Source organism: Chaetomium fimeti (assembly GCF_033439085.1).
Source record: "Chaetomium fimeti strain CBS 168.71 chromosome Unknown B0H64scaffold_2, whole genome shotgun sequence".
NCBI classification, from domain to species: Eukaryota; Fungi; Ascomycota; class Sordariomycetes; order Sordariales; family Chaetomiaceae; genus Chaetomium; species Chaetomium fimeti.
The window spans coordinates 2,807,474-2,831,020 of NW_026944330.1; the positions used below are offsets into that span (position 1 = coordinate 2,807,474).

Below are 23,547 nucleotides of genomic sequence, written 5' to 3' on the forward strand. Positions count from 1 at the left end.
GGTTCCCCCCCATGTCCGCAAGCGTGGGAGCTCGGTGAGGCCCCGATACATCGTGTCTTTCCCTCATCAGTCATTCTGCCCACGTTCTTTTTTTGTCCTCACCCTTGCCCACCCTAATTCCGACCCCCGATCCCCAAGCCCCCGAGCCTGCCGCCACGGTATCGAGCGTGAAATGCAAAATGAATTAAAACAGTCAAAGCAGCAACGAAGTCGAAGGAATAAATATCGTAGGGCAAAAATGGGAAAACAAAAGCGAGGGAGGAAGGAAGCATCCCAGCACTCACTTCCGGGAACCTGGGTTTGTTCAGCCCCAACCTCGTGATGAAAGCAAAAGTCAGCACCAAACAGCCAGCGATGCCGAGGAAAGAATAGAACAGAGCACGCAAGGGGGTATCATGGATGTCGATCATCACAGAGCAACAACAACGTCCGATCGTACAGCATCCTCGACGGGCAATATCAGGCGAGCTTGAATGGCAAAAGAGAAAAGGGTCCCCAGGTATGTAAACTCTCGTCTCTCGTCGTCGAATACTCTATCCGTCACTGCGGTGGTGCCATCGCCAGGTCGGTGGTCTCGTGGCTCGCATAGCCGGGCAGCAAGTGCTCCTAGTACCCGCCCTGTCCGTGGCCTTGATTCGGTTGCTGGGGAGGCTGTTGGCCCTGCTGGTTCGGGTCGGGGTAGCCGCCGTAGGGATTCGCCGCCCACGCTATCATTTCTGTCAACCCTTCCATTGCTTTCGCGTCCCTTCATTTCTCTTTACATACCTTGCGGGGGCATGGTGTATCCGCCGGGGGCCGCCGGAGCGTATCCACCACGCCCGTAGGGTTGCTGGTACATGTTCTGCGGCGCCATTCCGTACGGCGGTTGCTGGGTGCCGTATGCAATGGGGCCGCCAGCGACTGGCATGGGCGCGTACCCGCTTCGAGGGTACGCACCACCACCACCACCTCGTCCACCTCCCCTAGGACCAGTGTCCGAGGCTTTGTCGACACGGATCTGGCGACCGTCGAAGCTGGGTAGGCTAGTTAGTGCCTAGCTAGGGAGGAGAGGCGTGGACTCTGCTGAGCCGACTTACTCGACGTTGTTCATGGCCTCAATGGCCTTGATGGCGTCGTCTTCGTTGGTGTAGCGCACGAACCCGAATCCTCTGCTACGACCGGTGTCGCGATCTTTGACGACGACCTAGCGAGCCGTTAGGTCCCTCGTTCGAGATTGATGAAGCCGCGCCGAATGAAAACAGCATAGAACGTACCGCTTCTTCCACGTCACCGAACTCCTCAAACTTTTGCCTCAAGGTGGCCTCTTCCGTGTGCCATGCAAGGCCGCTATGTTTATGTTAGTGGCCAGCGACTCGCGATGAGCAGACGGGGTTCGAACCCGCGATTTCTTACCCGATAAATAATTTCGACATCTTGGTTGGAGTGTCTTGAATTTCTGGGGTCGTTTGGTCAGCTGGTTGTTGGGTGAATGGGTCGATGTTCTCCGGGAGACCGAAAAGAACAAGTGTGGTCAAGGTTGTTACGTTTCTGGCAAGTGCCAGGTGGGGATGGGATTAAAGGGGGGAATCTCCAGGGATCCAGTGAACAAGAAACCTCACGAGGGGTGTGACGCGTGTGTTAAGCTTCCCAAGAAAGAAAGGCGGGGGACTGCCACCCTTTTCTGGCGCTTAGCAAGATGAGAGGGACGGGGCTCTTCTTACCGTAGGATGAGCTCCTCTCACCCGGCAACAGTTGGGGATGTCGTCAGACCAGTGGTTCGATGACTTCAGCCGGAGAGGAGGGATGGCTTCGATTAAATCTCGGCCCTTGATTTCTCCAAGCGAGGCTGGTGAACTGTGGTAGAGGGGAAACCGGGCAGTAGCCAGCAAGCAGCGGGGTGTTAGCGAAGCTGCGTTATGTGGTAAGGGTCAAGGATTCTCCAGTCTCCCTATCAATGGAAGCCGGTTGGTTGGGTTGGGGGAAGAGAACTCGGGAAGGAAGGGAAAGGCAAGAGCCGCCGGCATTGATGCTACCCATCTTATATGCCAGCGGGGATTCCTGAGGAAGGACCAAAATAACCCCCCTGGCTCTGCCCTTGACGGAGCCACCGGGCCCCTTTGGGTTTCTCTGTCCCTTGCCGGCTCCTCGACACGCTTGCCGTTTCCCCGGCCAATGTTTCGACAAGCATGATAATGTTCGCAGAGTTAGGTCCAGACAAGCATCAAACGGACCACGAGGACCACAACCGCAGGACGATGTCTGAACAGGGCTGCTGCATGGGGGTGTAACGCTTGCACCCTGCGGCGGAACAGGCCTGGAAGGGGGTTGACAACGACAGCTCATCCACATAGCTGTGACAAACCAAGTCTCCGACGTTAGGATTGGCCAGCGGTCGAGCTTCAGTTCTCGCCCAACATCACTTCGAGGCCATTCAACCCCCGAACCCTCTGCAGAGCCAGGCCCCACACCAGAGCCAGCGATACTCCCCTGCCGGTGTCCTTGCAATTTGCAGTCGGGCCTGATTCGGTGCATGGACATGGACGTACACGGGAGCTCTCCCAGCGAGGCTTTGGTATCCTTGCCGCGGCTCACAACGGCGCCCTTTCTCAGGGCGGCTCGAATCGCCCATGAAGGATGGTCCCAGGCTTGCCCATCCGGGTTTTCCAAGAGGAAACGCCCACCCTCCGGTTGGCATTGGGAAAACGATGACATGCTCAAGGCATTGTGGTTATTTTGCCGGCATTGGCAAATATGCACCTTGATTATGCATCGCCATCCATCTCGAGCCAGCTCGTTGACCAAGGGCCGAGGGGGCCCAAACCCCAGTCCCGAGCCCTGGACCACAAACGGTGATCGGGAGCAGGGGCATGGATCCGAAAGCCGCTGCCTGGGGGTCTGGGGAAGCTTGGGGTTTGCTCTGGGGGGACCATGGAACAGGGGCACCGAGGGTTGCTGATTCCGGAAACCGAGAATATCTCGGCGGTTCATCCAGGTCTCACACCCCACAAGAATGCCCACAACTTTCTGTCTCGAGATGGCGTGCATTTAAGGCCCGAATACGCCTCCTTTCGCGTGCATGGGGAAGTATCCGGGTTCTCGAAAAAAATGCCATTGGTAGCGCAAGAGATCGACCGCATCAAGATTGACCGCAGGAGGCAAGTGGATATTGGCATGAAACATGGTTTGGAGATTCCAGGCAGATGCGAAACCCACGAGAAGCATTTTGATCGGAGCGCTATGAAACCCGTTCTGTCGGCCATTTGGCCACTTTAGACGAGTTAACACCATGCTTTTGCGATCGTTGTGCCTCGAGGGCTCGAAAAACGAATTCCACGTGTCCTGGGCGGAATACCACGTCGTATCAGCAGATGATCCGAGAACTGAAACTGGGAGTCGATCTCTCAGTTCAGATGATCCAAAGATGCAGGCGGTGGCTCGGCACGGACGGATACGCCTACAACCCTCCGTTCCATGACAGCGTCGTCCGGGGATGTGGCTCTCATGCCCAGCGCCATGGTGACAGGAGGTATCAGAGGTATTCAAAAGACGTGCTGTTTGTTTGAGTCCTGATATGCGGGCTGTGTGGTGAAAGACGAGGTAGGCGGGGTGCTGCGCGAGGAGGAAACCGGCACTTCCTTTGATTGGTAGGCTTGTCGGATTTGACACACCAGGTGTTCCGCACGATCTAAGCCCTACGTAGTATGGTGTCCGTCAGTCGACCGCGCGATGTGGGCCTGCTCCGTTCAGGGCATGGGGCCTTTGAGAGACCCCCTGTGCCCCTTCCATAATCCCGTCGTCGATCACCCTATTAACCGCCCAACGTCCACCAGGTCACCGTCGAAGCCAAGTATTTTGTACCACGGCGGTCGTCTGACCCAAACTTTTGCGGCTCTGGGGAGGGCCTTATTCGAGGGGGAAACCCATCATATCCTGGGGTTAGCAGCGCGAAGGCCGACCAAGCTGTCAGGGTTGGGTTCGGCATTGCCTGAAACGCGATATGCTCCAAGCTCCGGCGTCGGCGACGATGCCTTGGTCTTCGTTGAGGCAGCTCTCGTCACGGAAAGAGGCCTTGCTCCTCGAAACCATGTCCTCGGGGCGCTAGCATTTGTGTTTGGTCGATGGCGATGGGCCGTAGGCAGGTCGTCCCGACATGGAATTGCGGAGCCGGAACCTGCCTGGACGTTGCCCAAACGGGCAAGGGGGTTTATCCAACGGTCACCCATCTCGGTGATGCATCCCACTGGTTGTTTCCGCTTGTGCATCTTGACATGCAGGCATCGGCTGCACGGTTCATCTGGAGAAAGCGCACGGCCATTGGTTTTGAGGATCCTTCGTCCGTTGTCGGGAGCCGACAACGGGAGAAGCGACGACGACGGCACGAGGCCCCTGCGGTTTGCATGGGTCAGAAGCGTGTACCGGCGTCTTCCCTGGGTCAAGGAGTTGAGAAACCCAAGAGACGACGAGCCAAGCTTCGGTTTCTTTTATCCCACAATATGGTGCGGGCTTTGGGCACGAGGCAGTCGAGAACGAGCAGTGATCAGCTCGGAAGACGAGGGTCAAAGGAAACCGCTGCGGCCTCTCGGAATATGGATTGCTTCGTCGGTGCTTCGTCAGCATCTGGACCTAGGTTTCGGTGTCGTCGATTGATTGATGTCGTTTGAGGTACATATATGCTTCCACTCGGAAAGCAACTCACAGCAAGTGGAGTAGGTGCAATTAGCCGTCTTGCCATAATTAGCAAACAGTCTCTGCGAATGGCTCGCAGAGAACAGGCGTAATCGGGTTGGGACCATGGATCTTGATCCAAGGGTTGGTCGTCTTGGAGGAGTGAAGGTGAGAGCTGAGAGTTTCAGGATGGGTTGGCGAGGCGGAAACACCAACACACAACACATCCATGTCCACGGGAACCTGAGCTTGAGTTTTCAAGCCCCCATGTTTGACAGAAGTGCCAGGTACCTTCCATAGCAGTAAAAGCGGAACCTTGGAAGGAGAGGGAAAACGACTGGGGCTACGAGGCAGCGTGCAACGAGCCTGAGGCAGGCACGCTGCCTCGTTTGATCTTTAAATGGCAGTGACGTGGTTGGGTATGAACCTTTCTGGAAGGTACTATCTACCTACCAAGGTGACAGAGGAAGGATCGATGGAGGACCTAAGATGAGGAGGCAGGTCTGGTAAAAAAATTGGTGTTGCTTTCAGGGACACTTCTAGCATTGGCGTAGGCCTGGTGCCCAAGTCCCACGCCATCATCGCCCGCCACGAACAATCGGCATTTCATCACAAGAAAACATCGCGCATCTACACCAATGACATGGAAGTCCTACGATCACACCCACCAGGAACAACATCTCGGGAACGCCGCGGCTATCAAGCCATCCACGAGCACCGTACACGCGTCAGCCAAGCCGAATATCAAAGAGGAACTCTGAGTGCGAGACCGCGGCATCCCACCGAGATCAGCAGGCACCCTGAGACCCTGGGAAAGGGTCCAGTTCCTCGATCTAAGGAGAAGAACGACGAATTCGTTCAGTCATGGTTGCAGCAGACACAGGCTCGCCATTATCATCCTTCGGTAGTCGACCACGAGAGAGGACATGAGAAAGGACGGCCTCAGAGTACAGGGCGATCGAGGCTCGACACTCGCGGAAACAAACATGGGAAAAGACCGAGGTCTTTGTTGTCAGAGTCTCCTCCATCCCCAAGCGTGGCTAACCACGTTCAACACCGATTCGAGAAGAGGGCGCGCCACAAGACTCGAGACGACAAGTATGATTACAAGGCGGGTGTAACAAAGAAACGGGTCCTAGGCCGGGAGTCTCGAGGGCATGTACCGAAAGAGGCCACTTGCAGAAAACGCCAAAGCGGCAGAGACAAATATTCGGTGAGCAGTAACCCGAGGACCAAAGTGATCGCACGCCACTGACGACGAAGCATCAAACACGGCAGGAAAGTCCTGAGACCGTTCATAGTGATATGTTTGTACGAAGTACAGTAACCTACCCAGCAAAGTATCGATTCAGTTGTGGCTAACGGGACACAGCAAACAAACAAGCAGAAAGAACAAGTCGCATCTCGAAAAGTTTAACAAAAAGCGGTTCGGATCTCAACGCGTCTAAGTCGAGGCTCAACAAAAGCCAAAAGGAAGATAGAGAACTAGAGGAGCTTTCTGCCTTTTTCTCTCGAAAGCCGTCACGCAGAGAAGAAACTCAGGCTGAAGAACAAGAGTTTGCAGACCACGACGCTCGTTTACGCAGCATCCCCCGCGACATCGAGTATCCATTCCGGCTTACCCGCCACAGCCGCTGCGGTTCGTCTCATGGTTCGCAACAATCTGATGGAAGCATCACTATGGGCGAAAGTGGGGGGATACCCCGTTATTCGAGCTCTTTGCCGGCGGCTCGAAACCGTGACTCTGGCTCCATCACTCGAAGCCGCGCAAGCGATAAGCTTGACACTGGCTCTACGTGGTCACAACCGTACGACAATCACCAGAGAGATGTCATATCTGGGTCTTGCTCCTCGAGGAGGGCCCGAGCCAGACGCAGCATTACAGAAGTCCCCGACCACACATTGAGGCATCACAGCGGGATTGAGCCAAAGGTGGCAGCAAAGGCCGGGAAACGCCTCCCTGAGGGATCTCTGGATGCAGTAAGGGGAACCCGCAAGGATGCCGCTGCTCAAACCGACTTGAGTCCGAAGGCAAGAAATACACTGCCATGCCAGTCTCAACGGTCCGATGAGTTCCGAAGGGTGGTGGATCATACTCGTGACGAGCATCGATGCAATGCCGTCGCATCTTCCAGAGAGAACATGGAGAAAGCTTCGCAGGTCCCGATCTTCGTGGGGGAACAAGGCTGGCTAGTACCAAAAGTGTCGCGAAATGCGCCACATATTGAACATGAGATCGAATGCCCCAGGGTTGAGGAAGTCGGCATTTTGAGCCGCGGCGTTACCACGCGTCTTCGGGACGCGGGATCGTTTTTGTACCCTCCGATCCAGCCGGCTGAGCGACTGGGTCATGCTGAGCCCACTCGACCAAACAACACCTACGAAAGCCAACCCCGAACGAATTACGCCGACGCGATTCCAGAAAGTTTCGGGGCTGAGAACCTCGAGGAGTTTATCCGAAGGATAGAGGACGAAGCAGCAATGGCTCCTGGGGAAACAGGAGACGACCCAGCGCTCCGTTACGGCGAAGTTGAGATGCCTGATCACCCGACACCGAGGCCACCCATGCTATCGAAGGCTGCCGATTTTGATGCGACCGGTGATGCCATTATCATGTCTAACAGAGATTGGTTTGCTGCTGGATCAGATTTGTTAACTCCTGATTTTATTGGCGACTCGGCTTCCTTTTCTCAAACCGATTTCGTTAGACCTACCTCGCTTTCGTTATTGGAGTCGTATCCTACGGCTGAACGCGAGTATCCAAGGACGGTTTGGCAACGTGGAAACATGTTTCAGTTTAGGTAGTATACATGCACGTTATGCCGGTGAGGAACCCGGATTTATGGGCAGTTCGAGCCCCTCGAGACATAAACATAAAGCCAGCTCCAGATTACTCCAAGTCTTGATCCTTGTACTCTTCTTTGAAAGCGTCAACGTCAAACCCACACTGTTTTGCCCTGGCGAGTGTTGCATGGGCTTTCCCAACCTCGGGGGCGTCAATCATCTGCCCGTCTACTGTGAAGGCACCCCGTCCGGCCGCCGAAGCCTTCTCATCCGCGACGACGATACGGGCCGCATGTTTGACGTGTTTCGGCGGTGGCGTGAACAGACGCTGCACGATTGGTACTTGCTCTGGGTGGATACACTCTGTAAAATCGAGTGTCAGCTCTGTATCATCCCTCCCACGAGGCTGGGTAAGGTATGGAGGCGGTCCGGCCTGACCGAGCAGGCACCGGCGGTCGTCGTCAAGAGCAAGAAAAAAGGAAAAAAACAAACGAAATCGGCCAACTCACGCTTCCCATTGAACCCAAACGCCCGCCCGAGCGCGCCCTCCCTTCTAATCTGCGCCGTGGCCTTGGCGCCGCGGAGGTCGGTGCAGACGGCGTCGATGACGCTCTCGAGCCCGAACGCCCTCGCCGCCGTCACCACGGCGCTGCGCGCGTACGCCATCTCGGCCATCCGCGCCGTCCGCTGCAGCCCCAGGTCGAGCGCGAAGTCCTCGGCCGCGAAGATGAGCCCCCGCAGCCGGCCCGTCGCCCCGCAGATCTCCCGCAGGTCCATGACCGCCCGCGCCGACTCGATCAGCGCCAGGATCTTGATCGGCCGCTCGCTGCCCTCGCCCCGGTCGGGCGCCGCCTGCCGGAGGATGTCGTCGACCAGGGCCAGGTCGGCCGCGCTGTTGGCTTTCGGCACCACGATCGTGTCCAGGCTGGGCAGCGCCGCGATCGCTTGGATGTCCTCGACCGCGTGGGGCGTCGACACGGCGTTGATGCGCACGGCGATCTCGCCGATGGTGGTGTCGGCCTTGGAGAGGGAGGTGAGGTGCTCCTGGAGTGCGGTGCGCGCGGCCGGCTTCATGGCCGGGGTTACTGAGTCCTCGAGGTCGTAGGTCACATTGTCGGATTTGACTTGGAGGGACTTGGCGAGGAACCTGGGGGAGGAGGCGGGGACTGTGGGAAGGGGTTAGTGATGTGAGCTGCGGGTATGGGTGAGTGTAGTGAGATTATAGTGGTACCGTAGAGCAATGCCCGGCGCAGGACCGGCAAGGTTGAAGATGCCATTGTTGGGGAGGTGTGATGTATATTTTGGGGAGGTTGATTGGGGTAACAACCTAATGGCGAAACAAAATCACCACTGGTTTTCTCTAGGTGGACGTCGAGGGGTGCGGGGTTATGAATTATATGCGGGCCTTGACTCGGATTGCCTTCTTCAACACTCTAACAATTTCTTTCTACCTTGGCTTCATATGAACCGGTGTTGTTGCTAGTTGGTGTAAGTGAGCGCTTCCATTTTTAGTGAGACGAACCTTGGGTTGAATGCAGTCGGAGTCGGTTCTTGGCATTCTCGCAGTCGTTGGCAGCTGGCAGGGGAAGTGGACAAGGTTACGTATCACGATACAGGCAACATCACGGAGCTCCAGGCCAGAGCTGTCTCCAAACCAAGCAACGACACTCTCAAAATGGAGCAACCACAGGCCACGCCTGGGTCTTTGACCTGGCGCTTGAGCTCACATCCGATTACCCTTCTCACATTTTTGGGTTTTCGAATTTGTACGTCCCCCCATGGCTCCGTCTCGGCTTCTTGCGCCCCGACCTCGACTTGATTACGGCTTGATCATGGTTCGTGACTGACAGACGACTCCAGCTAGTCTCCTCGTCTACCTCTTCGGTCTACTCTTTACCGACAACCTGTAAGAGAAGTCCCCCTAGCATGCCCACTCCTCGGCCACAATGGCGCGACAATGCGACAATGCGACAATGCGACGATGCTTGCCCCCCCCCTAGACTCGAGCCCCGCTAACCCCCCAATGCGCCACCCAGTGTCATGATCTTCATCATCACCATCCTCCTCCTCGCCGCCGACTTCTACTACCTCAAGAACATTGTCGGCCGCCGGCTGGTCGGACTGCGCTGGTGGAACGAGGTGGACGCGTCGACGGGCGACTCGCACTGGGTGTTTGAGAGCAGCGAGCCCGGCACCAAGATCATCAACCCCACCGACAGCCGCTTCTTCTGGATCGCCATCTACACGCAGCCCGTCTTTTGGGTCCTGCTCGCGCTCGTGGCCGTGTTGACGTTCAAGTTCATCTGGCTGCCGCTTGTTGGTGGGTTGCGCCTTTCCGTTGCCGTGTGGACCTAGGAGAGTGAAGAGGAACGAGGGCTGACTTTGTGGGTGTCTCTAGCTATTGCGCTCGTCTTGACCATCACCAACACCCTTGCCTTCTCGCGGTGCGACAAGTTCAGCCAGGCGTCGAATTTGGCGGGCAGCGCCTTTAGCGGCGGCAACTTGGCGGGGAGCATTGCGAGCAACATGGTCGGGAGGTTCTTTACAAGGTGATCGCATACGCGCCGCCGAGATACACATGCCGATTGAGGCTGTGAGGTTGCTTTGATGGTTGGCCGGACCCACATCTGGAAAGTATGGAAGGGGTGGTGTGGTACGGCAGCTACGAAACTCGAGTTCGTGAATGGAGTTTATACTAGGGCGTGGCTAAGAGTGATTCATTGTATGATTACGAGCGCTGCGGATTGGCGTTTAGGAAAGGGGCTGGAGTTGCCAGGCACGTTTCACCCCCATAAAGTGGTCGCCATATATTTGCTGTTCTTCTCCCCCCAAAATGGCCAACAATTGGGTACGGCGATGAGAAACAATGCGCCGTCCCAGCGGTCCCTTTGTTGTGTAACCCTTATCTGCGTGAGAAAAGCTGTGGGGCTATAACTCGGCGTGTACCACGGATCAGCAGACTTAACCTGGCCAGCATGTGCTCCCTCTTTGTAGAGGCGTCAGGATGGGAACGAACAAGTTAAAGGGTATATTCCGTGTCGTGTCATGGTAATCTAAAAACGAATGACAGTCCAGCGCAAGGTGTAGCCTACCTAAGCAAGGCCGTTGTATCTGCGAGCATATCCAAGCAGCGAGCGTACAACACCGGCTGCCTTTTAAATATATAAAATACGAATCAACCATAGCATCAAACGCCCCTGGCTCCCTACCCACGCGGAAACGGAGAAACGGACTCAACGTCTCCCCGCCTGTTCGATCGCAGCATCCAGCTGCCGCTCCTCCTCTTCCAACCTGCGGATCTCGTCCTCCGTCATGCCCTCCTCCACCAGATGCGCGTACGGCGTCGTGAGCCCCCGCGGCGTCGCCCGCCCCGGTATGGGGCTGGGCACGCTGACGCGGGCCTCGTCGGTCTGCGCGAGCGACGGGGCGCGCAAGCTGGGCGTCCCCGCAGCGGCAGCGGCAGCGGTGCCGGGGGTGCCGGCCGTGCCGGCGGCGCTGGGGCGGTCCGAGTACGGGGTGAACGACCGCGGCGGGTCCTGCAGGTGGGATAGGTTCGGCGCTGCAATCGCGCCCGCGACCACGGTGTCGCCGTGGGGCGCGCTGTCCGGGTACGTGCCGCTGGGCCCAGCCACGTTGCCGGACGCGCCCTCGTCGGTGTAGGGTGAGTGGGGGGTGACGTCGACGTCGGCTGCCGCTTCCTTCTCGGCCATGAGCTCTTCGCCGCGGCTGCCGGAACCGTAGGTCGAGTCGACGGGGTGCATGGCCTTCTTCTGCTGGCGCCGGCGGAGTAGGTACCAGACGAGCCCCAAGATGAGAAGCAGGCCGACGACGCCGCAAGCAACGGCGATGCCGATGACGGCGCCGGTCGCAAGTCCGCCGCTGCTGCTTGGGGTTGCCGCTACGGGTTTGTTGGATTCGCTGCTGGTCAAGCCCCCTTCGGAAGCATTGGTTGGTTCTTCTGGGCTGGCGGTGGCGGCGGTGGTGGTGGTCAAGGTAGTTGGGGAACCGGTGGGTGTGCCCGTTTCGCGATAGGCGGGTAACGTGATGGAGGCCCTGTCATCTACCTCTATATAGGTGCCCGACGCGGCGAAGAACTGCGAGTAGCTGGAGCCGTTGGCCCATGTAGCGTTGAAGTAGAGAAGTTGACCGGTGGGAATCCCTTGAGAGCCTCTTGTGAAGCGCACCTGGCCGCCGCTGGAGTATAATTCGGCTGCGTAACGTGTGAGAACTGAGGAGCGGTCAAACCAGCAAACAAGGCGGAACTCACAGGTAAGTTGCACCGGTAGACCTCCGCCGCCTCCATTGTTAATACCTTGCGGGTTTCGACGACCCAGGCGGCCCGGGCTTGTTTCCTCGCTTTTATGACGGTGAGTGTCCCAACGAGGGGACCAAGACTCCGAGCCGGAGTCTGGAGCAGCCGATTCGGGGCTATCAAGAACTGTTTGGCCGAGCTGGCTGCCTGTCGTCTCGGACCACAGTGTGATTTCTTTCACAACAATGCCCGATAATGCCCGCCACGTAAAGCTTCGTTGAGCGATATCCTCGAACGAAATGAGTGCAATGCCGGGAGTAAAGGACCCTTTGAACCCGGTCGATTCGAAGGTAACGAGATCCCCTCGAACGGAACCCAACGCCAGGGTTGCCACGGCTAGCCAAGCCCTCGCCCTCGATATCCCCATTGTTGTCGTCGACCAGACTCGAGGATTGGATGATTCGATGGTTCAGATTCTGTGGGTCATCGCACAAACCGATGTCAAGTGCTGCAGCAAATCCGGAGCGGCGGGCACGTCGCGAACTGTCGTCGATTTGGAGATGTCCGTCGAGCGAGAAAAAAATGACCAACCTGGCGCGTTGAGGGGAGAGTGTGGGCAACGAGGCTCCGATCCGTGTCAGCACCACTTCTCGCTCCGCAGTCCATGCCTGGCCCCAACCCGAGCACTCAGCTGGGCTCCTGGGTTGGAAGGATTGCGCGGTCCTCTTGCATAGCCCAAAGGCTGAGCGGCACAGCTTCACCAACCAGAACCCCCTGTCGACGACCGCACACCATCCCCAAAGCGGCGCAACGTTTCGAAGGGCTGCATGGGGTATCATCCTTTTCCGCCAATCCCTTCCCCACGCAGTCAACAGGAATCCGAGTGGACGGGCGATTTGAGATCCGAAGAGAGCGCCAGAAAGACGCCACGAAGAACATTCAAAAAGCTTGTCATGACAGAGAGCCCATTCCTCTCAATCAGAGTTACTGAGCTTTCCCTTTCCTCCTCCCATCAGCATGCCATCCATCCCGTCGTCGCTTTCGCGCTTACACACTCCAAGGCCTGGAACTCACCAATCGGTCAAGCAACCGCCGGCCTTAAATAGCACACGCCCGCTGTGCGACACATGTTCATGCCGCTGATGAACGGGCCATTCCTTGCGCATCACACACAGGAAGGAAGATGGTAGCAGCAAAAAATGGATCGGGGCATTTTATGGTCCGAAACACGTTCCCTCCCCCCCTATCAACCGGCGTGAAGAGGATGCCTGGGTGACAATGTGGGAGAGTTGAAACCCCAGAAACGAATGTTCGGGGGCGGGGATACTGTCAGCAATCAATTCCCATGGGGCTGAAAGTAGTCTTCTTTCGGAACCGATCGACTCTCGAGTGGAGAGCGGCTGATTCTCGCTTGCCACGATTGCGCCAATAACTCATTATTGTATTTTGGTTTCACGTGATGCGCTCCTGATCAATCGTTTCTTGTTGTCCTGTGTGCCTGTGTAGCCTTTGGCTTGAAGGGAGGTGTTGCGAAATGAAGAGCGGAGCGAACTGTTCAGCTGGTCGTCGATGATATCCTAAACAGGCGGCTGCCGACGCACAAGCACACAAGCTGCTCGAACCCCAGCCCGAGTTTCGTTCTTGGATCTAGCCAGCGTTCCAGAGCCTCATCTCTTCTGCTTGCTGACTTGCTCCTTGAGTAACAGATCCCGCATGGCTGCTCTTGCGTTGCGGCTGCCGCCAAGTTTTGGACCTTTGAGAATCTCCTCCTGCTTCTTCGCTCCGGGTTTGGCGGGCTGTGCCGTTCTCCTCCGCCGGTTTCGCTGCGCCATCGCATCCATAAACTCGCGGCGGAACTCCTCGGCGATCCTGTCGTCGGCAGCGCCATCCTCCTCTTCGAGATCCGCTGGGTTGGCTGTTTGCTCCGACTGTGTATCATATATGTCGACTGAAGAAGGGTCAGCTGCCTGTTTGACTATGCAACATGAATTGGGTAAGAGAGCCACTTACGTCTGTTCTCGCTCAAGAACGCCTCCACGAGCTGGTCGCGCTTAATGTCATCGCTTCCACGGCGGTTCCTCGACCGCATGGGCTTGCCGTCTCGCCCGAGGCGGACTTTCCTCGGCCGCCCTTTGCCTTCCTCTTGCTCTTCCTCGTCGATTTGCCCTTGCAGTCGCCGCCTGGCGCGTTCTGTCATCTCAATGTTTCGTGCACGAGCCTCGTCACCGAGGTCGATCTCAAGAAGGCGGCCGTGTAGTACTCGCTGGGAATCGACCTGGCCGCCGGGAGCTGTCGAACTCGTCCCCGGTGGGCCGTCGCCGGTGGATGAGAGCACGCTATCCTCGCGCCACTCCCCATCTGACTGTTGCTGTTGCTGTTGCGCGGCAGCTTCTGCGGCGTGCCGCTTTCGTCTAGACAACTCGGATTCTACGTACTCCTCCCTTGCTTGATCAGCCGCCGTTCCTGCATCTGTTTCTGTTTGGAAGGGTCCAACTTACATGTGCTTGTTGACTAATTCGCCGACCATTCCCGTCTGCCGCGCAAAGCGCTTCGAAATGCCGCCGACGACGGCTGCCTCCGCGCCTTGTTGAGCATCTGTGTTGCCGTGGAACACCACGCTCCGTTCCGCGTTCTCTTCGCTTGCCGCCTCGTCGCCGCCGAGGCTGGATGGCCCTGTGCTAAACCCAACACCGCCATGCTTGTTTTTCCGGGAATTCCGTAGCCGCACGACGTCGGCGATTGAGATTTCAGCGTCCTCGTCATTCTCGACGGCTGCAGTAGGCCTGCTCGATGCGGCAAGGCCGGCTTCGTTTGGTGTCTCGCCATTGCTGGGTGTGCTGTCTGGCTCTCCTAAGCGCTGTCGATAAATCTTCCTCTTCTTCCCCGGGCGGAAGACCACCTGGGGCACGTCGTCTGGTTCTGCGCTGATGGTTGTCATGGTGGCTGGATCGGTGGCAATGTGGGGAATGAATTGGTGAACCTTGCTGAACACCGGAAACGGCAACTTTTGAGCAGAGAAGCGAACAGCTGCGTCAACCCTAACCCTGCCAACATTGACTTCCTCGCTTCACTGTAACCTTTCCAACCGTTCGAAAGGTACGTACGTCTCTAACGCATACCTACCTACAAAGAGTCATCATACATTTTCTCGACTCAAACGAGGTCAAGGGATCCTTCCATAACCAACAGATGCCCGTCGCCGAACGAAAGAGGTCTACAATGCAACTCAGTTTGGCACAAGAAGCGGTGCATCACCATGATACGAATACAACCTGAGAAGCGCGCAAGGATGTAGGCTTCCAGCTTTATCCGACAACTGTTAGCCGCTTGCCTGGCAGAGACATACTTAACGAGGGCCGGTGTTGACCAAGGCGACCGGTGTTGTCAATGGCGGCGATGACCCCGAATCCGAATGCCGTGGTGAGAGAGGGGGGGACATTTATCGAAACCAAATCAATCCGACGGCCCATGTTGGCCCACAAGCTACCATAATTCCCAACACCAAACGGCTCGGCACCAGAAAACTAGCCCGGCAGCCCAGCCCGGTGCACCGGTTTAGACCGGGCAATCCGGCCGGCCGGCCGGCCTTGTTTCTTGGCCCGGACCCACTCGGGAGATCGACTCAGGCCCGATTACCCGGCCGACGACCTTCGGCCCACATCTACGGGATGCCGAATTCCGTTCACAAACCTAGGTAGCCTTCGGAAGCAGGCCGGCCGGGTTGTAGCCTTGTAATTTTTCTACTATGTTCACCAAAAAGGTCATAGAAGAAAAAGGCCGTGGGACGTTGGCCCACCAGGGTAGTCACGGTGATGGCTTGGTTCGGTAGACCGGCCTTGCGAGAAGACGGGAAATACGGGGAAGACGGCATGATCTTTGAGTAGCTGGGCTCGGTATTGAAGCGGTGAAACATGGGAGCCGACCGCCCTCTTATCCCAAAATGGCCGTCCTTCTGTTTGCTATACGGCAGTACAACACTCAAAGTACGCGGCCGTGGAACAGGACATCGGGTTCTCATGTGTCACTCTGCCACCGCCCGCGATTCCGTATCGCGGCCCGCCATGTCTTATTCCGAGACTAACATATGTATGCGTACCATACTCATCACCGGCACATGTATGCACGTCAATAGCGGTCCCCTTTCCGGTCTCCCAGGTCCGTGTAACAGCATTTGCATGAGACGACGCCCAACCGACGAGGGGTCTATCCAGTCTGCCTTAGCCTGTCGGCGGTGGTCGGCCCTGGATTTGGTTGGGGTCACCTCCCGCGGTTGTTTCTATTCCTGTGCTCGGGATCACCATCGGGACGGGTGCCTCCCTATCAAACATTCCACGGCCCATGGTGGCCGGCCACGGCCTTTAACGGCCGTAGTTACCTAACCACCAGTGCCTTGCTATCACGAGAGAACGACATATTGTAGATACGTAACGCAGAACGGGAAAGTATCGTGAAAACAGAGCAACATTGCCGCCGACCTTCCAAATAGCGCAGGGAGTATCTCAGAATAAAAGACGAATCTAAATCACAAAAGACAGGAGGTGTCCGTCTGCCCATAAAAGAGTTTTCCCAACGCCGCCGTGTACCGTTCTTCCCTTTACCCCCCTCCAAAGCCGTGCCCCAGGGTATGATGTAGCTGCCCAACGCAAGACAGCCCAAGCGAGCGAGTGTGATGTTCTGTCCCCGAACAACTTCCGCAGCCACAAGTAAAACAAAAAAACCACACTTCCCTTCCCCATTCCCCGCGCAACCCAGTCATAAAAACATCAGGTTGTGCCGTCCAAACACAAATCCACCCCCGTAGAGACCAAGCTCGAAACCACCAAACCCCTAAATCCCACATCCCGTAAAAAGTATATACAGAAGAACGAATGGCAGCACATCAAATGCCGAGTAGAACCCCCCCCCCCTTTTCACCCCCCAAAAACCAAACCCAACTTCAAACTTCAAATCCACGCCGCAGCCACCGGCCGCGGCGGGACCATGAAGCTGGCAAACAAGCCGCGGACGTCGCTCATGTACTCGTCGGCGGTGAACTTGAGCAGGCCCTTCTGCAGCATGGCCTGCTCCTCGCGCTCCGCCGCGTCGGCCAGCTGCTCCTGCACGCCGTACTCCTCGGCCAGCTCCGACACCTGCGCTAGCTCGTTGCCGAACGGGTGGTGGTGGTGGTGGTGTTGTTGGTGTTGGTGTTGGTGTTGGTGTTGTTGTTGTGATTCAGAGGAGAAGTCCTTCCGGCTGCTGCTGTTGCTGTTGCTGCGCTGCGGTCGAGGGTTTAATTGTTGTCGGGGTGGCGAGGGTGGCGTCGGGACCGGGGCTGGGCTCGCGGTGCTGGAGAGCTTGGTCTTGTGCTGGTGGTGGTGCATTGGGGTCGAGCTGACGCTGGTACTTGTGCTGGTGGACGAGGACCGCGAGAAGGTAAAGCTGGCTTTTGTCGAGACGGTGCGCTGGGATTGCTGGGATAGCCCCGACGCTGACCGCTGCCGCACAAGCGTGTTGTACTGCTTCTTGGAGTGGGAGGCAGCGCGTTGCGGAACCACTGGCGCCTCGGGTCGGGCTGCGGGAGCGGGAGCGGGAGCGGGGGTCTGTTGCTGGGTGGGGGGGACGGTGAAGAAGCAGGACAGGTGGTTCGGCTCTGGGGACCGGGACCTTTTGGCAGGCGACTCGACATCGGGACTTGTGGGCGGGGTTGTACCATTCGTGAGAGCGCTATCGGACATGTCGTCGTCAGACCTCTGTGACGAGCCCGTTGATGATGCCGACATGGGGTGGATATCTGGCGCATTATAGGAGAGCATATTGGTGGTGTGAATGAGTTCGACAGGGCTCGAGATCTTGTGCCTCAGGGTGCCGACCGACCCCCTCACTGAATTGCTGCGACCATTCGTCCTCTCTTCCGCCGCCTGAATACTCTGCTTGACCCTTCGGGTCGTGAACGCCCTGGCGAGAGACATTTTGACTCGTTAACTCCTTCTCTTGCTCGAATTGGCGTCGTAAAAAGCCCTGTGCGGAAAGGGCGGGATCGAAAATACCCGCAGCCTCGAAATAAGAACCGAGGTAGCGAGTCGACAATTGAAACCGGCTTCTTCTCAGTGTTGAAGGTTGATGGTGCCCAATATGAAATCGTTGATAACAAATTCTCGGCGGTTTTGGTCGAAGGAGAAATAGGTGAGGATCGGCAACTCCGAGCTAGTTAATAACTAGTGTCGACTCTGGAGACGATGAGACTGCTGGAGCGCTGGCAAGTCTTGTGATCCAGCGCCGGTGTGACGTTGCGCCAGGTGAGTCTTGTGCGCGATTCGTAGCACGCCTCCTGATGAAGGTTACTACAATCGGTTCCCGCACCCTATCAAATCAACCCAAGAGATCGCAGGTGACGATGAGCGAGTCTCAGATCGTATGACCCCAAACGGTCGTGAGAAGATCTCTTCAGAATGCAACCTAGTCAAAGAAATCTAACCACGTGCGAAGCGGAATCGCTCGGCGGGTTAAAAAAAGAGAATCGTTGAATGAAAAGAAGCCCTCGGTGGTATTTCCCACAAAGAGACGCCAGCAATTTTCGAGGGTTTTGTTGCGCGTGGATCCAGTCCGTTTCGATGCTCAGGTTTGACGGCCTTTAATGCCACTGATATAACCGCGCAGGGTTGTTTTTCTGTTTTTGTCTTCGGAGGGAACGTGTCGGACTGGGAACAGTCGTGGGTGCTAGATGGTCTAGACGTGGTGATGTCGTCTCCGCTCAAGGAGGAACGTTCACGATGTGTGGGAAAAGGAATGGAAACTAGTTCGAGAGTCCAAATGGGCCCGCGATGAGGAACTCTGAACAGTTCAACAAATTCAGTTGAAGGAGAGTATGCAATGCAAATTGCAGATCGAAAAAGATCGGAAGGAAGCTCAGAAAGGGAAAGGTTGCAACGAGGGGGGTAGGGGAGGGCCCGATCATTAAAGGAAGGGCATGAGGTTTGGGGAGGAACCACAAACTTCCACTTCAGGGAAACAAGTGGAGGTAGCCGCGACATTCACACACACTTGGCAGAGCGCGTGGGAGGGGTACCAGTAACTCACGATCGGTGGTCTGGCCCTGCTCATGGCCCGCCAGCCAGTGCCAGCCTACCCAGCGGGTGGTTTGGTTTCTTCCCTCAGCCAGGGGGCGATCGAAAGTGCTGGTCCCTTGGGGAGGTTTGCCTGGCCGCGTGGGCGGGAGCAAACCACAATGCAAGGACCGGTGGTGATCGCAAGGGGACCGGGCCCGGTCGCCCCGTTTCCAGAGACTGCACCCGCCCAGCCCGCCATCGAGGCCTGACCCGCAGTCCCTCTGAGAGTGGGCCTCTACTATATCCCTGACTTCTGGTTGGCCCTGGTTGGCCCTCCTCTCGAGCCCAAGGAGACTGGGCCAATGGGAAGAGAAGAGACCCCCAACTCGCTCACACCCAGACGGCCATCCCCTTTTCATGCTCGGGAGTGGCAAGGACGGCAACTCAGATTCTGGTGACTGAGAGAGCGCCAGAGCGCGCACGCACGCACGCCTCACACGTCGGCGCATATTGAGAGGCGATGGAGGGAAAGGGGGATTCAATGGCCGCCACAGTTCAGCAGACACGGTCACACGGGGGATTTTGGGTTCAATTCTTCACAAACTAAAATACCGCGCGGTTGGTGTTCTGCAAGTCAGCTCGGCCTTCTCGGCGCCCATAGGCCAGGCCTCACAGATCACGCAGGGTTCTGAGCATGAGCATCGTGGGTACCTGCATCAAGCAGCGCTCGGCGAGCAGGCATCAACGTGGTCGTTAATTCTAGGTCCACGTTAACAGAAACAGCAGTTCGGATGGTTGCATGACAGCTGCCCGGCCTTTGCTCATTTTATCGACGCGAAACATCGAAAAGAAAACAAACTGTGTTTCTGGCTTCGAGGAAGAAACATCGCCGAGCATTTCACTGTCATCATCCATCCATCTGCCCACTTGATCGGCCGCGGGCTCGGAGTGTGTGACCGGGGAGATGGCCACCCCGGCCCTCCCCTCTTCGTTGCAGAACTTCTCCCTGTCCACTGAGGGCTTGGGATTGGGTTCTGTTCTCGCAGTTGAAACGGGGCTAAAGCGCGACAAGGCGCTGATTGGCCGGGCGTTTCCCCTGGTCATTGCTTCTCGAAGGGCAATTCCATCTGAAACGATGAACAGCCACCAGGAGATCGATGGCTTGTTTCTTCACCATGCACGCGGCTGATCTTTCCCCTCCGCCGAGTTCGCAGTTCATCCAAAAGGGCCAAAGACGCGAGTCGCAGTGCGCCGGTGGTTTGGAATGAACTCCGACCCTAGCCGCTGCTAGTCAACGGAGAATTGCGCCCGTGCCCCTGGCGGAGTCGCGGGGAAAACCACGCCGCCGGGCTCCACGTGGAGGAGGAACTTCACTCCACCAAGCAACATCAGTCGGACGGAGGTGGTCCTGGATAGCTTCTGGGGCTGATATTCTTCTTGACAGAATCTACATGTCCTTGAAACGAGTAAAATGTTTCTTGCTCGGACAAGAGCCCGTCACTACCGACCACGTAACTCGGTCATTGACCCCGCATGTCTTCTATCAAGGAAAGCGTTACATTCACAGTAACAATCTGTGAACATGGTGGTTTCCCAGATCATCACAGATCCTCGGATCCGCGATCGATCTCCACACCTGTCAATCACTCGATGCCGGGCCGCAAACACCGACACAAGTCAACGGTCGAAGATCGCCAACCAATGCATGAAGAGGCCCCGCCGCTAGTTTATATCGGAGGCAGATGTCATGCAAACCCCCCTTTTGGAACGGAGTCGAGTGCAGTTTGTGCTGTTGATCAACTCTTCGATAAAACTTGCTTCGGCAGACACAGGACATACAATGTGTGCTCTGTAGCGCGAAACTTTGTCATAACCCAAGAATGGCTTCTGGGATGCCATCGTACTAGCAACATCCGAGCCGGAATGGAACTAGAGCAAACCCCGGCACGACGGTCCAAAAATAGGGTATACATCTCGGCATATTGAAACATCGAGTCTGGACCATAAGAGTCGATGATTCCAGTCCTACCACCCACGCATCCACCTAAACGGGATGCGGTTTAGTCCTCATCCTCGTCCATCGAGTCTCCGTCATGGCTCAGCGCAACGCCCTGGTCATCCTCGTCCTCGTCCTCCTCATCCTCGCTGCTACTACTCTCGTCATCGTCCACACCGACGAGGCGATCCTCAACCTCACCTTCCCCTGTAGCCTTGCTGGGAACCCTCTGGCCAAACGCCTTCCGAACACCCCCGTTCGTGCTGGTATCCCAAATGGAGACGGTCCCTTTGCTCCCGGCAACGGCAAGCCTGAACGCGACCTCCTTATCGGGACCAAAGTTCGTAGAAAACACTTTGCCGACGTCAAAGTCGCGGGATACAACCAGCGACGGCCCCTCGGCGCTGATGTTCCACAGCTTGACCGTCCTGTCCGTAGACCCCGTAGCCATGAAGCCGGGAATGACAGGGTTCAGGTCGAACGAGGAGATGGACTCGTCGTGGGCCTGCAGCTTCCAGACCGCCTTGCTCGCGGCGGGGTCCTTGGAGGCGTTGCGGGCGTCAAAGTAGTGGACGATGCCGCGCTCGGTCGAGACGTAGAAGAAGTTGGGGTCGTGCGGGTCCCAGCGGACGCCCTCGACGTCGCTCTCCACGCCGACCTTGGTGGGCGCCTCGCCGGGCGCGCGCATGTCGGCGATGGCCGCCGTGCGGTCGTAGCTGCCGCTCAGCAGCACCGTCGACTCGACGGCGTGCCACGCCAGCGCGCACACCTTGTCCGTGTGGTAGCTGTACGACTTGGCGCACTTGGCCGTGTGCAGGTCCCACAGCTTGACCGTCTTGTCGGCCGACGCCGACGCGAGCAGGTTCCGGTGTTTCCTGTTGGCCGCGAGCGCCAGGACCGCGTCCACGTGGTACTCGTCGTTGGCCTTCTTCGACTTCTTCTTTTTTTTCTTCTTTTTCTTGTCCTCCTCGGCGTTGCCCCCTTGCCCCAGGATTGCGTTGGGGTACATGCAGTCGACCGTGTCCAGGTCCCAGATTTCGATGTCTGGGTCGAAGGTGCCGATAGCGACGAAATTCCCCGATGAGTCCTTGTCGACCCCCGGCTTGCTGACGGGGATGTCCAGCCACTCGACGCACAATGGTATCGCTGGGAGCATAATGTCGTGGTGGACGTAGAGGTTGTCGGCCGAGTCCTCGTATACGTAGACCTCCAGATGCGCAAGCTCGTCCTCGACATTCGCGGCCAGGAGCAAGTTGTCGGTCGCAAGAATCTGCAGATCTTCTCGGTCCTCGTCCTCGTCTTCGGCGTCGTCTTTCAGGGTGATGTACGGGTCGTCCTTGTTGGAGTCGTAGTAGGCTAGCGACTTGACATTCCCAAACATGCCCATGGACTGGGCCTCCCCCTGGGGTTCCTCTTCGTCGTCATAGTTCTCGAGGTTGTATTCCTTGAGGTCGTCGTCGATATCGATGCTGTGGAATAGGGTTAGCGGGGTTCGGCGACTGTGGTGAACCTTGGGTACGGACTCTGAAGCATCATCGTCGTCTTCCGCTGATGGCTTCTCTTTGCTCTTCTTTTTTGGCGCCTTTTCCGTCTCTTCCTCCTTCTCTTGCGCCTCGGCCAGGTCTTCCTTGGCGTCGTCGAGTTGGAGCTGCGCCAACTTCGCGATACGATCGAATTCTTCCTCGTCGAAGTTGTACTTGGTCGGGAAAGGTGCCGCAAAACCTCGCGGGACCCAGGCTGTACTTGTTATCATAGACGCCATTTTGGAGGCAGCAGGATTGACCGCAGGTGTCTTTAGGCGGAACACATGGAAAATTCGTAGTCTTTCGCAATCGAAGATTTCGTCCCTCAACTTTTCAGTGGAGCGGGCGGCGGGGCTTATCTTATCAAGCATTAGCTTGTGCTTGGCCGAGTCGAGCTCCACAACTTTGTTCTGCCAGGAGGCGAGCTCGGGCTCACCTACAGATTACTAGTATTCTGTACTGTGTATTGCTTGCGGCTCTTCTCGGAAAGTCAATAGGCGCCAACCTTTCGAGAAACAACGAGGATCTTGGGGGTTTAGGTTGCTTACGAAACCGGACAAAACCAGTTGTGCCTCCCTCCTTCCTCTGATATTCGGCACCATGGTCCGCGACTACGACGACGACCGTTCTAACAAGCGGCGGAAGATCGACTTTAACCCGCTTCGCTCCGACGATCGATTCGGTGACTTGCCATCGCGCGTTCAGAATAGGAGCAATGGCACCTTCAACTCTCGGAGTTCAACGCCGCGCGCCGGATCGCGTCTTGCGGGTGCTGCCACGCCACGGCAACGCGAGTTTGACGGCCCAGAAGCCGGGGTGGATGACCCAGACGCCGCCAACGCGCTAGACCGCGACTGGTACGGCGGCGACGATGATCTTGGGGGCCACACATTTGGCGATGACACGCACAACCCATTCGGCGGCGATAACGGGTGGGCCGCGCAGGAGAGGGAGGCCGCAATGGTGGAGAAAAAGGTCGGGCAGTTCTCGCGGGGCATGAGCGTGCGACAAGTACAGAAGCAAAAGGACGTCGACGCGTGGGAGACCAACAGAATGCTCACATCGGGTGTGGCACAAAGGCGAGACATGGGCGCTGATTTCGAGGACGACCAAGAAGGCACGCGCGTTCATCTCCTGGTCCACGATCTGCGACCCCCTTTCCTGGATGGACGGACCGTGTTCACCAAACAACTCGAGCCGGTCCCCGCCGTCCGTGATGCACAAAGCGATATGGCCGTGTTCAGTAGGAAAGGCAGCAAAGTGGTTAGGGACCGGCGGCAGCAACGAGAGCGCGCAAAGCAAGCTCAGGAGGCTACAAACGTG

At 57.0% G+C, this 23,547-nt stretch overlaps 9 protein-coding genes across 9 annotated transcripts; 2 read left to right on the forward strand and 7 right to left on the reverse strand.

Moving 5' to 3' along the window:
- Positions 1 to 606: 606 nt before the first annotated feature.
- On the reverse strand, positions 607 to 1,412 carry B0H64DRAFT_439466 (uncharacterized protein; the record flags this gene model as incomplete). The annotated part of the gene is made up of 5 exons (XM_062806432.1): positions 607 to 707; positions 766 to 1,013; positions 1,077 to 1,183; positions 1,254 to 1,326; positions 1,393 to 1,412. The coding sequence occupies 5 exons, from the start codon at positions 1,410 to 1,412 to the stop codon at positions 607 to 609; spliced, it is 549 nt and encodes a 182-aa protein (XP_062662573.1).
- On the reverse strand, positions 1,401 to 3,186 carry B0H64DRAFT_89404 (uncharacterized protein). The gene has a single exon (XM_062808938.1). The coding sequence runs from the start codon at positions 3,022 to 3,024 to the stop codon at positions 1,894 to 1,896; it is 1,131 nt and encodes a 376-aa protein (XP_062662574.1). The 5' UTR covers positions 3,025 to 3,186; the 3' UTR covers positions 1,401 to 1,893.
- Positions 3,187 to 5,881: 2,695 nt separating this feature from the next.
- On the forward strand, positions 5,882 to 7,628 carry B0H64DRAFT_89495 (uncharacterized protein). The gene is made up of 2 exons (XM_062808939.1): positions 5,882 to 5,962; positions 6,017 to 7,628. Exons 1-2 carry the CDS (start codon positions 5,950 to 5,952, stop codon positions 7,447 to 7,449), a joined length of 1,446 nt encoding a protein of 481 aa, XP_062662575.1. The 5' UTR covers positions 5,882 to 5,949; the 3' UTR covers positions 7,450 to 7,628.
- B0H64DRAFT_387001 (Pyruvate/Phosphoenolpyruvate kinase-like domain-containing protein) lies at positions 7,411 to 8,917 on the reverse strand. The gene is made up of 3 exons (XM_062803189.1): positions 8,660 to 8,917; positions 7,938 to 8,594; positions 7,411 to 7,791 (listed from the first exon to the last, which is right to left on the reverse strand). The coding sequence occupies exons 1-3, from the start codon at positions 8,703 to 8,705 to the stop codon at positions 7,535 to 7,537; spliced, it is 960 nt and encodes a 319-aa protein (XP_062662576.1). The 5' UTR covers positions 8,706 to 8,917; the 3' UTR covers positions 7,411 to 7,534.
- B0H64DRAFT_387003 (uncharacterized protein) lies at positions 8,918 to 10,377 on the forward strand. The gene is made up of 4 exons (XM_062803190.1): positions 8,918 to 9,194; positions 9,289 to 9,334; positions 9,465 to 9,748; positions 9,827 to 10,377. Exons 1-4 carry the CDS (start codon positions 9,104 to 9,106, stop codon positions 9,979 to 9,981), a joined length of 576 nt encoding a protein of 191 aa, XP_062662577.1. The 5' UTR covers positions 8,918 to 9,103; the 3' UTR covers positions 9,982 to 10,377.
- Positions 10,378 to 10,661: 284 nt separating this feature from the next.
- On the reverse strand, positions 10,662 to 12,107 carry B0H64DRAFT_371459 (uncharacterized protein; the record flags this gene model as incomplete). The annotated part of the gene is made up of 2 exons (XM_062802160.1): positions 10,662 to 11,638; positions 11,696 to 12,107. 2 exons carry the CDS (start codon positions 12,105 to 12,107, stop codon positions 10,662 to 10,664), a joined length of 1,389 nt encoding a protein of 462 aa, XP_062662578.1.
- A 943-nt stretch (positions 12,108 to 13,050) lies between these two features.
- On the reverse strand, positions 13,051 to 14,806 carry B0H64DRAFT_89520 (hepatocellular carcinoma-associated antigen 59-domain-containing protein). Its single transcript, XM_062808941.1, has 3 exons — positions 14,179 to 14,806; positions 13,691 to 14,121; positions 13,051 to 13,628 (listed from the first exon to the last, which is right to left on the reverse strand). Exons 1-3 carry the CDS (start codon positions 14,616 to 14,618, stop codon positions 13,348 to 13,350), a joined length of 1,152 nt encoding a protein of 383 aa, XP_062662579.1. The 5' UTR covers positions 14,619 to 14,806; the 3' UTR covers positions 13,051 to 13,347.
- Positions 14,807 to 16,519: 1,713 nt separating this feature from the next.
- B0H64DRAFT_89509 (uncharacterized protein) lies at positions 16,520 to 17,895 on the reverse strand. The gene has a single exon (XM_062808940.1). The coding sequence runs from the start codon at positions 17,626 to 17,628 to the stop codon at positions 16,624 to 16,626; it is 1,005 nt and encodes a 334-aa protein (XP_062662580.1). The 5' UTR covers positions 17,629 to 17,895; the 3' UTR covers positions 16,520 to 16,623.
- Positions 17,896 to 20,375: 2,480 nt separating this feature from the next.
- B0H64DRAFT_422638 (WD40-repeat-containing domain protein) lies at positions 20,376 to 22,572 on the reverse strand. Its single transcript, XM_062805573.1, has 2 exons — positions 22,225 to 22,572; positions 20,376 to 22,170 (listed from the first exon to the last, which is right to left on the reverse strand). Exons 1-2 carry the CDS (start codon positions 22,461 to 22,463, stop codon positions 20,766 to 20,768), a joined length of 1,644 nt encoding a protein of 547 aa, XP_062662581.1. The 5' UTR covers positions 22,464 to 22,572; the 3' UTR covers positions 20,376 to 20,765.
- Between the last annotated feature and the right edge of the window lie 975 nt (positions 22,573 to 23,547).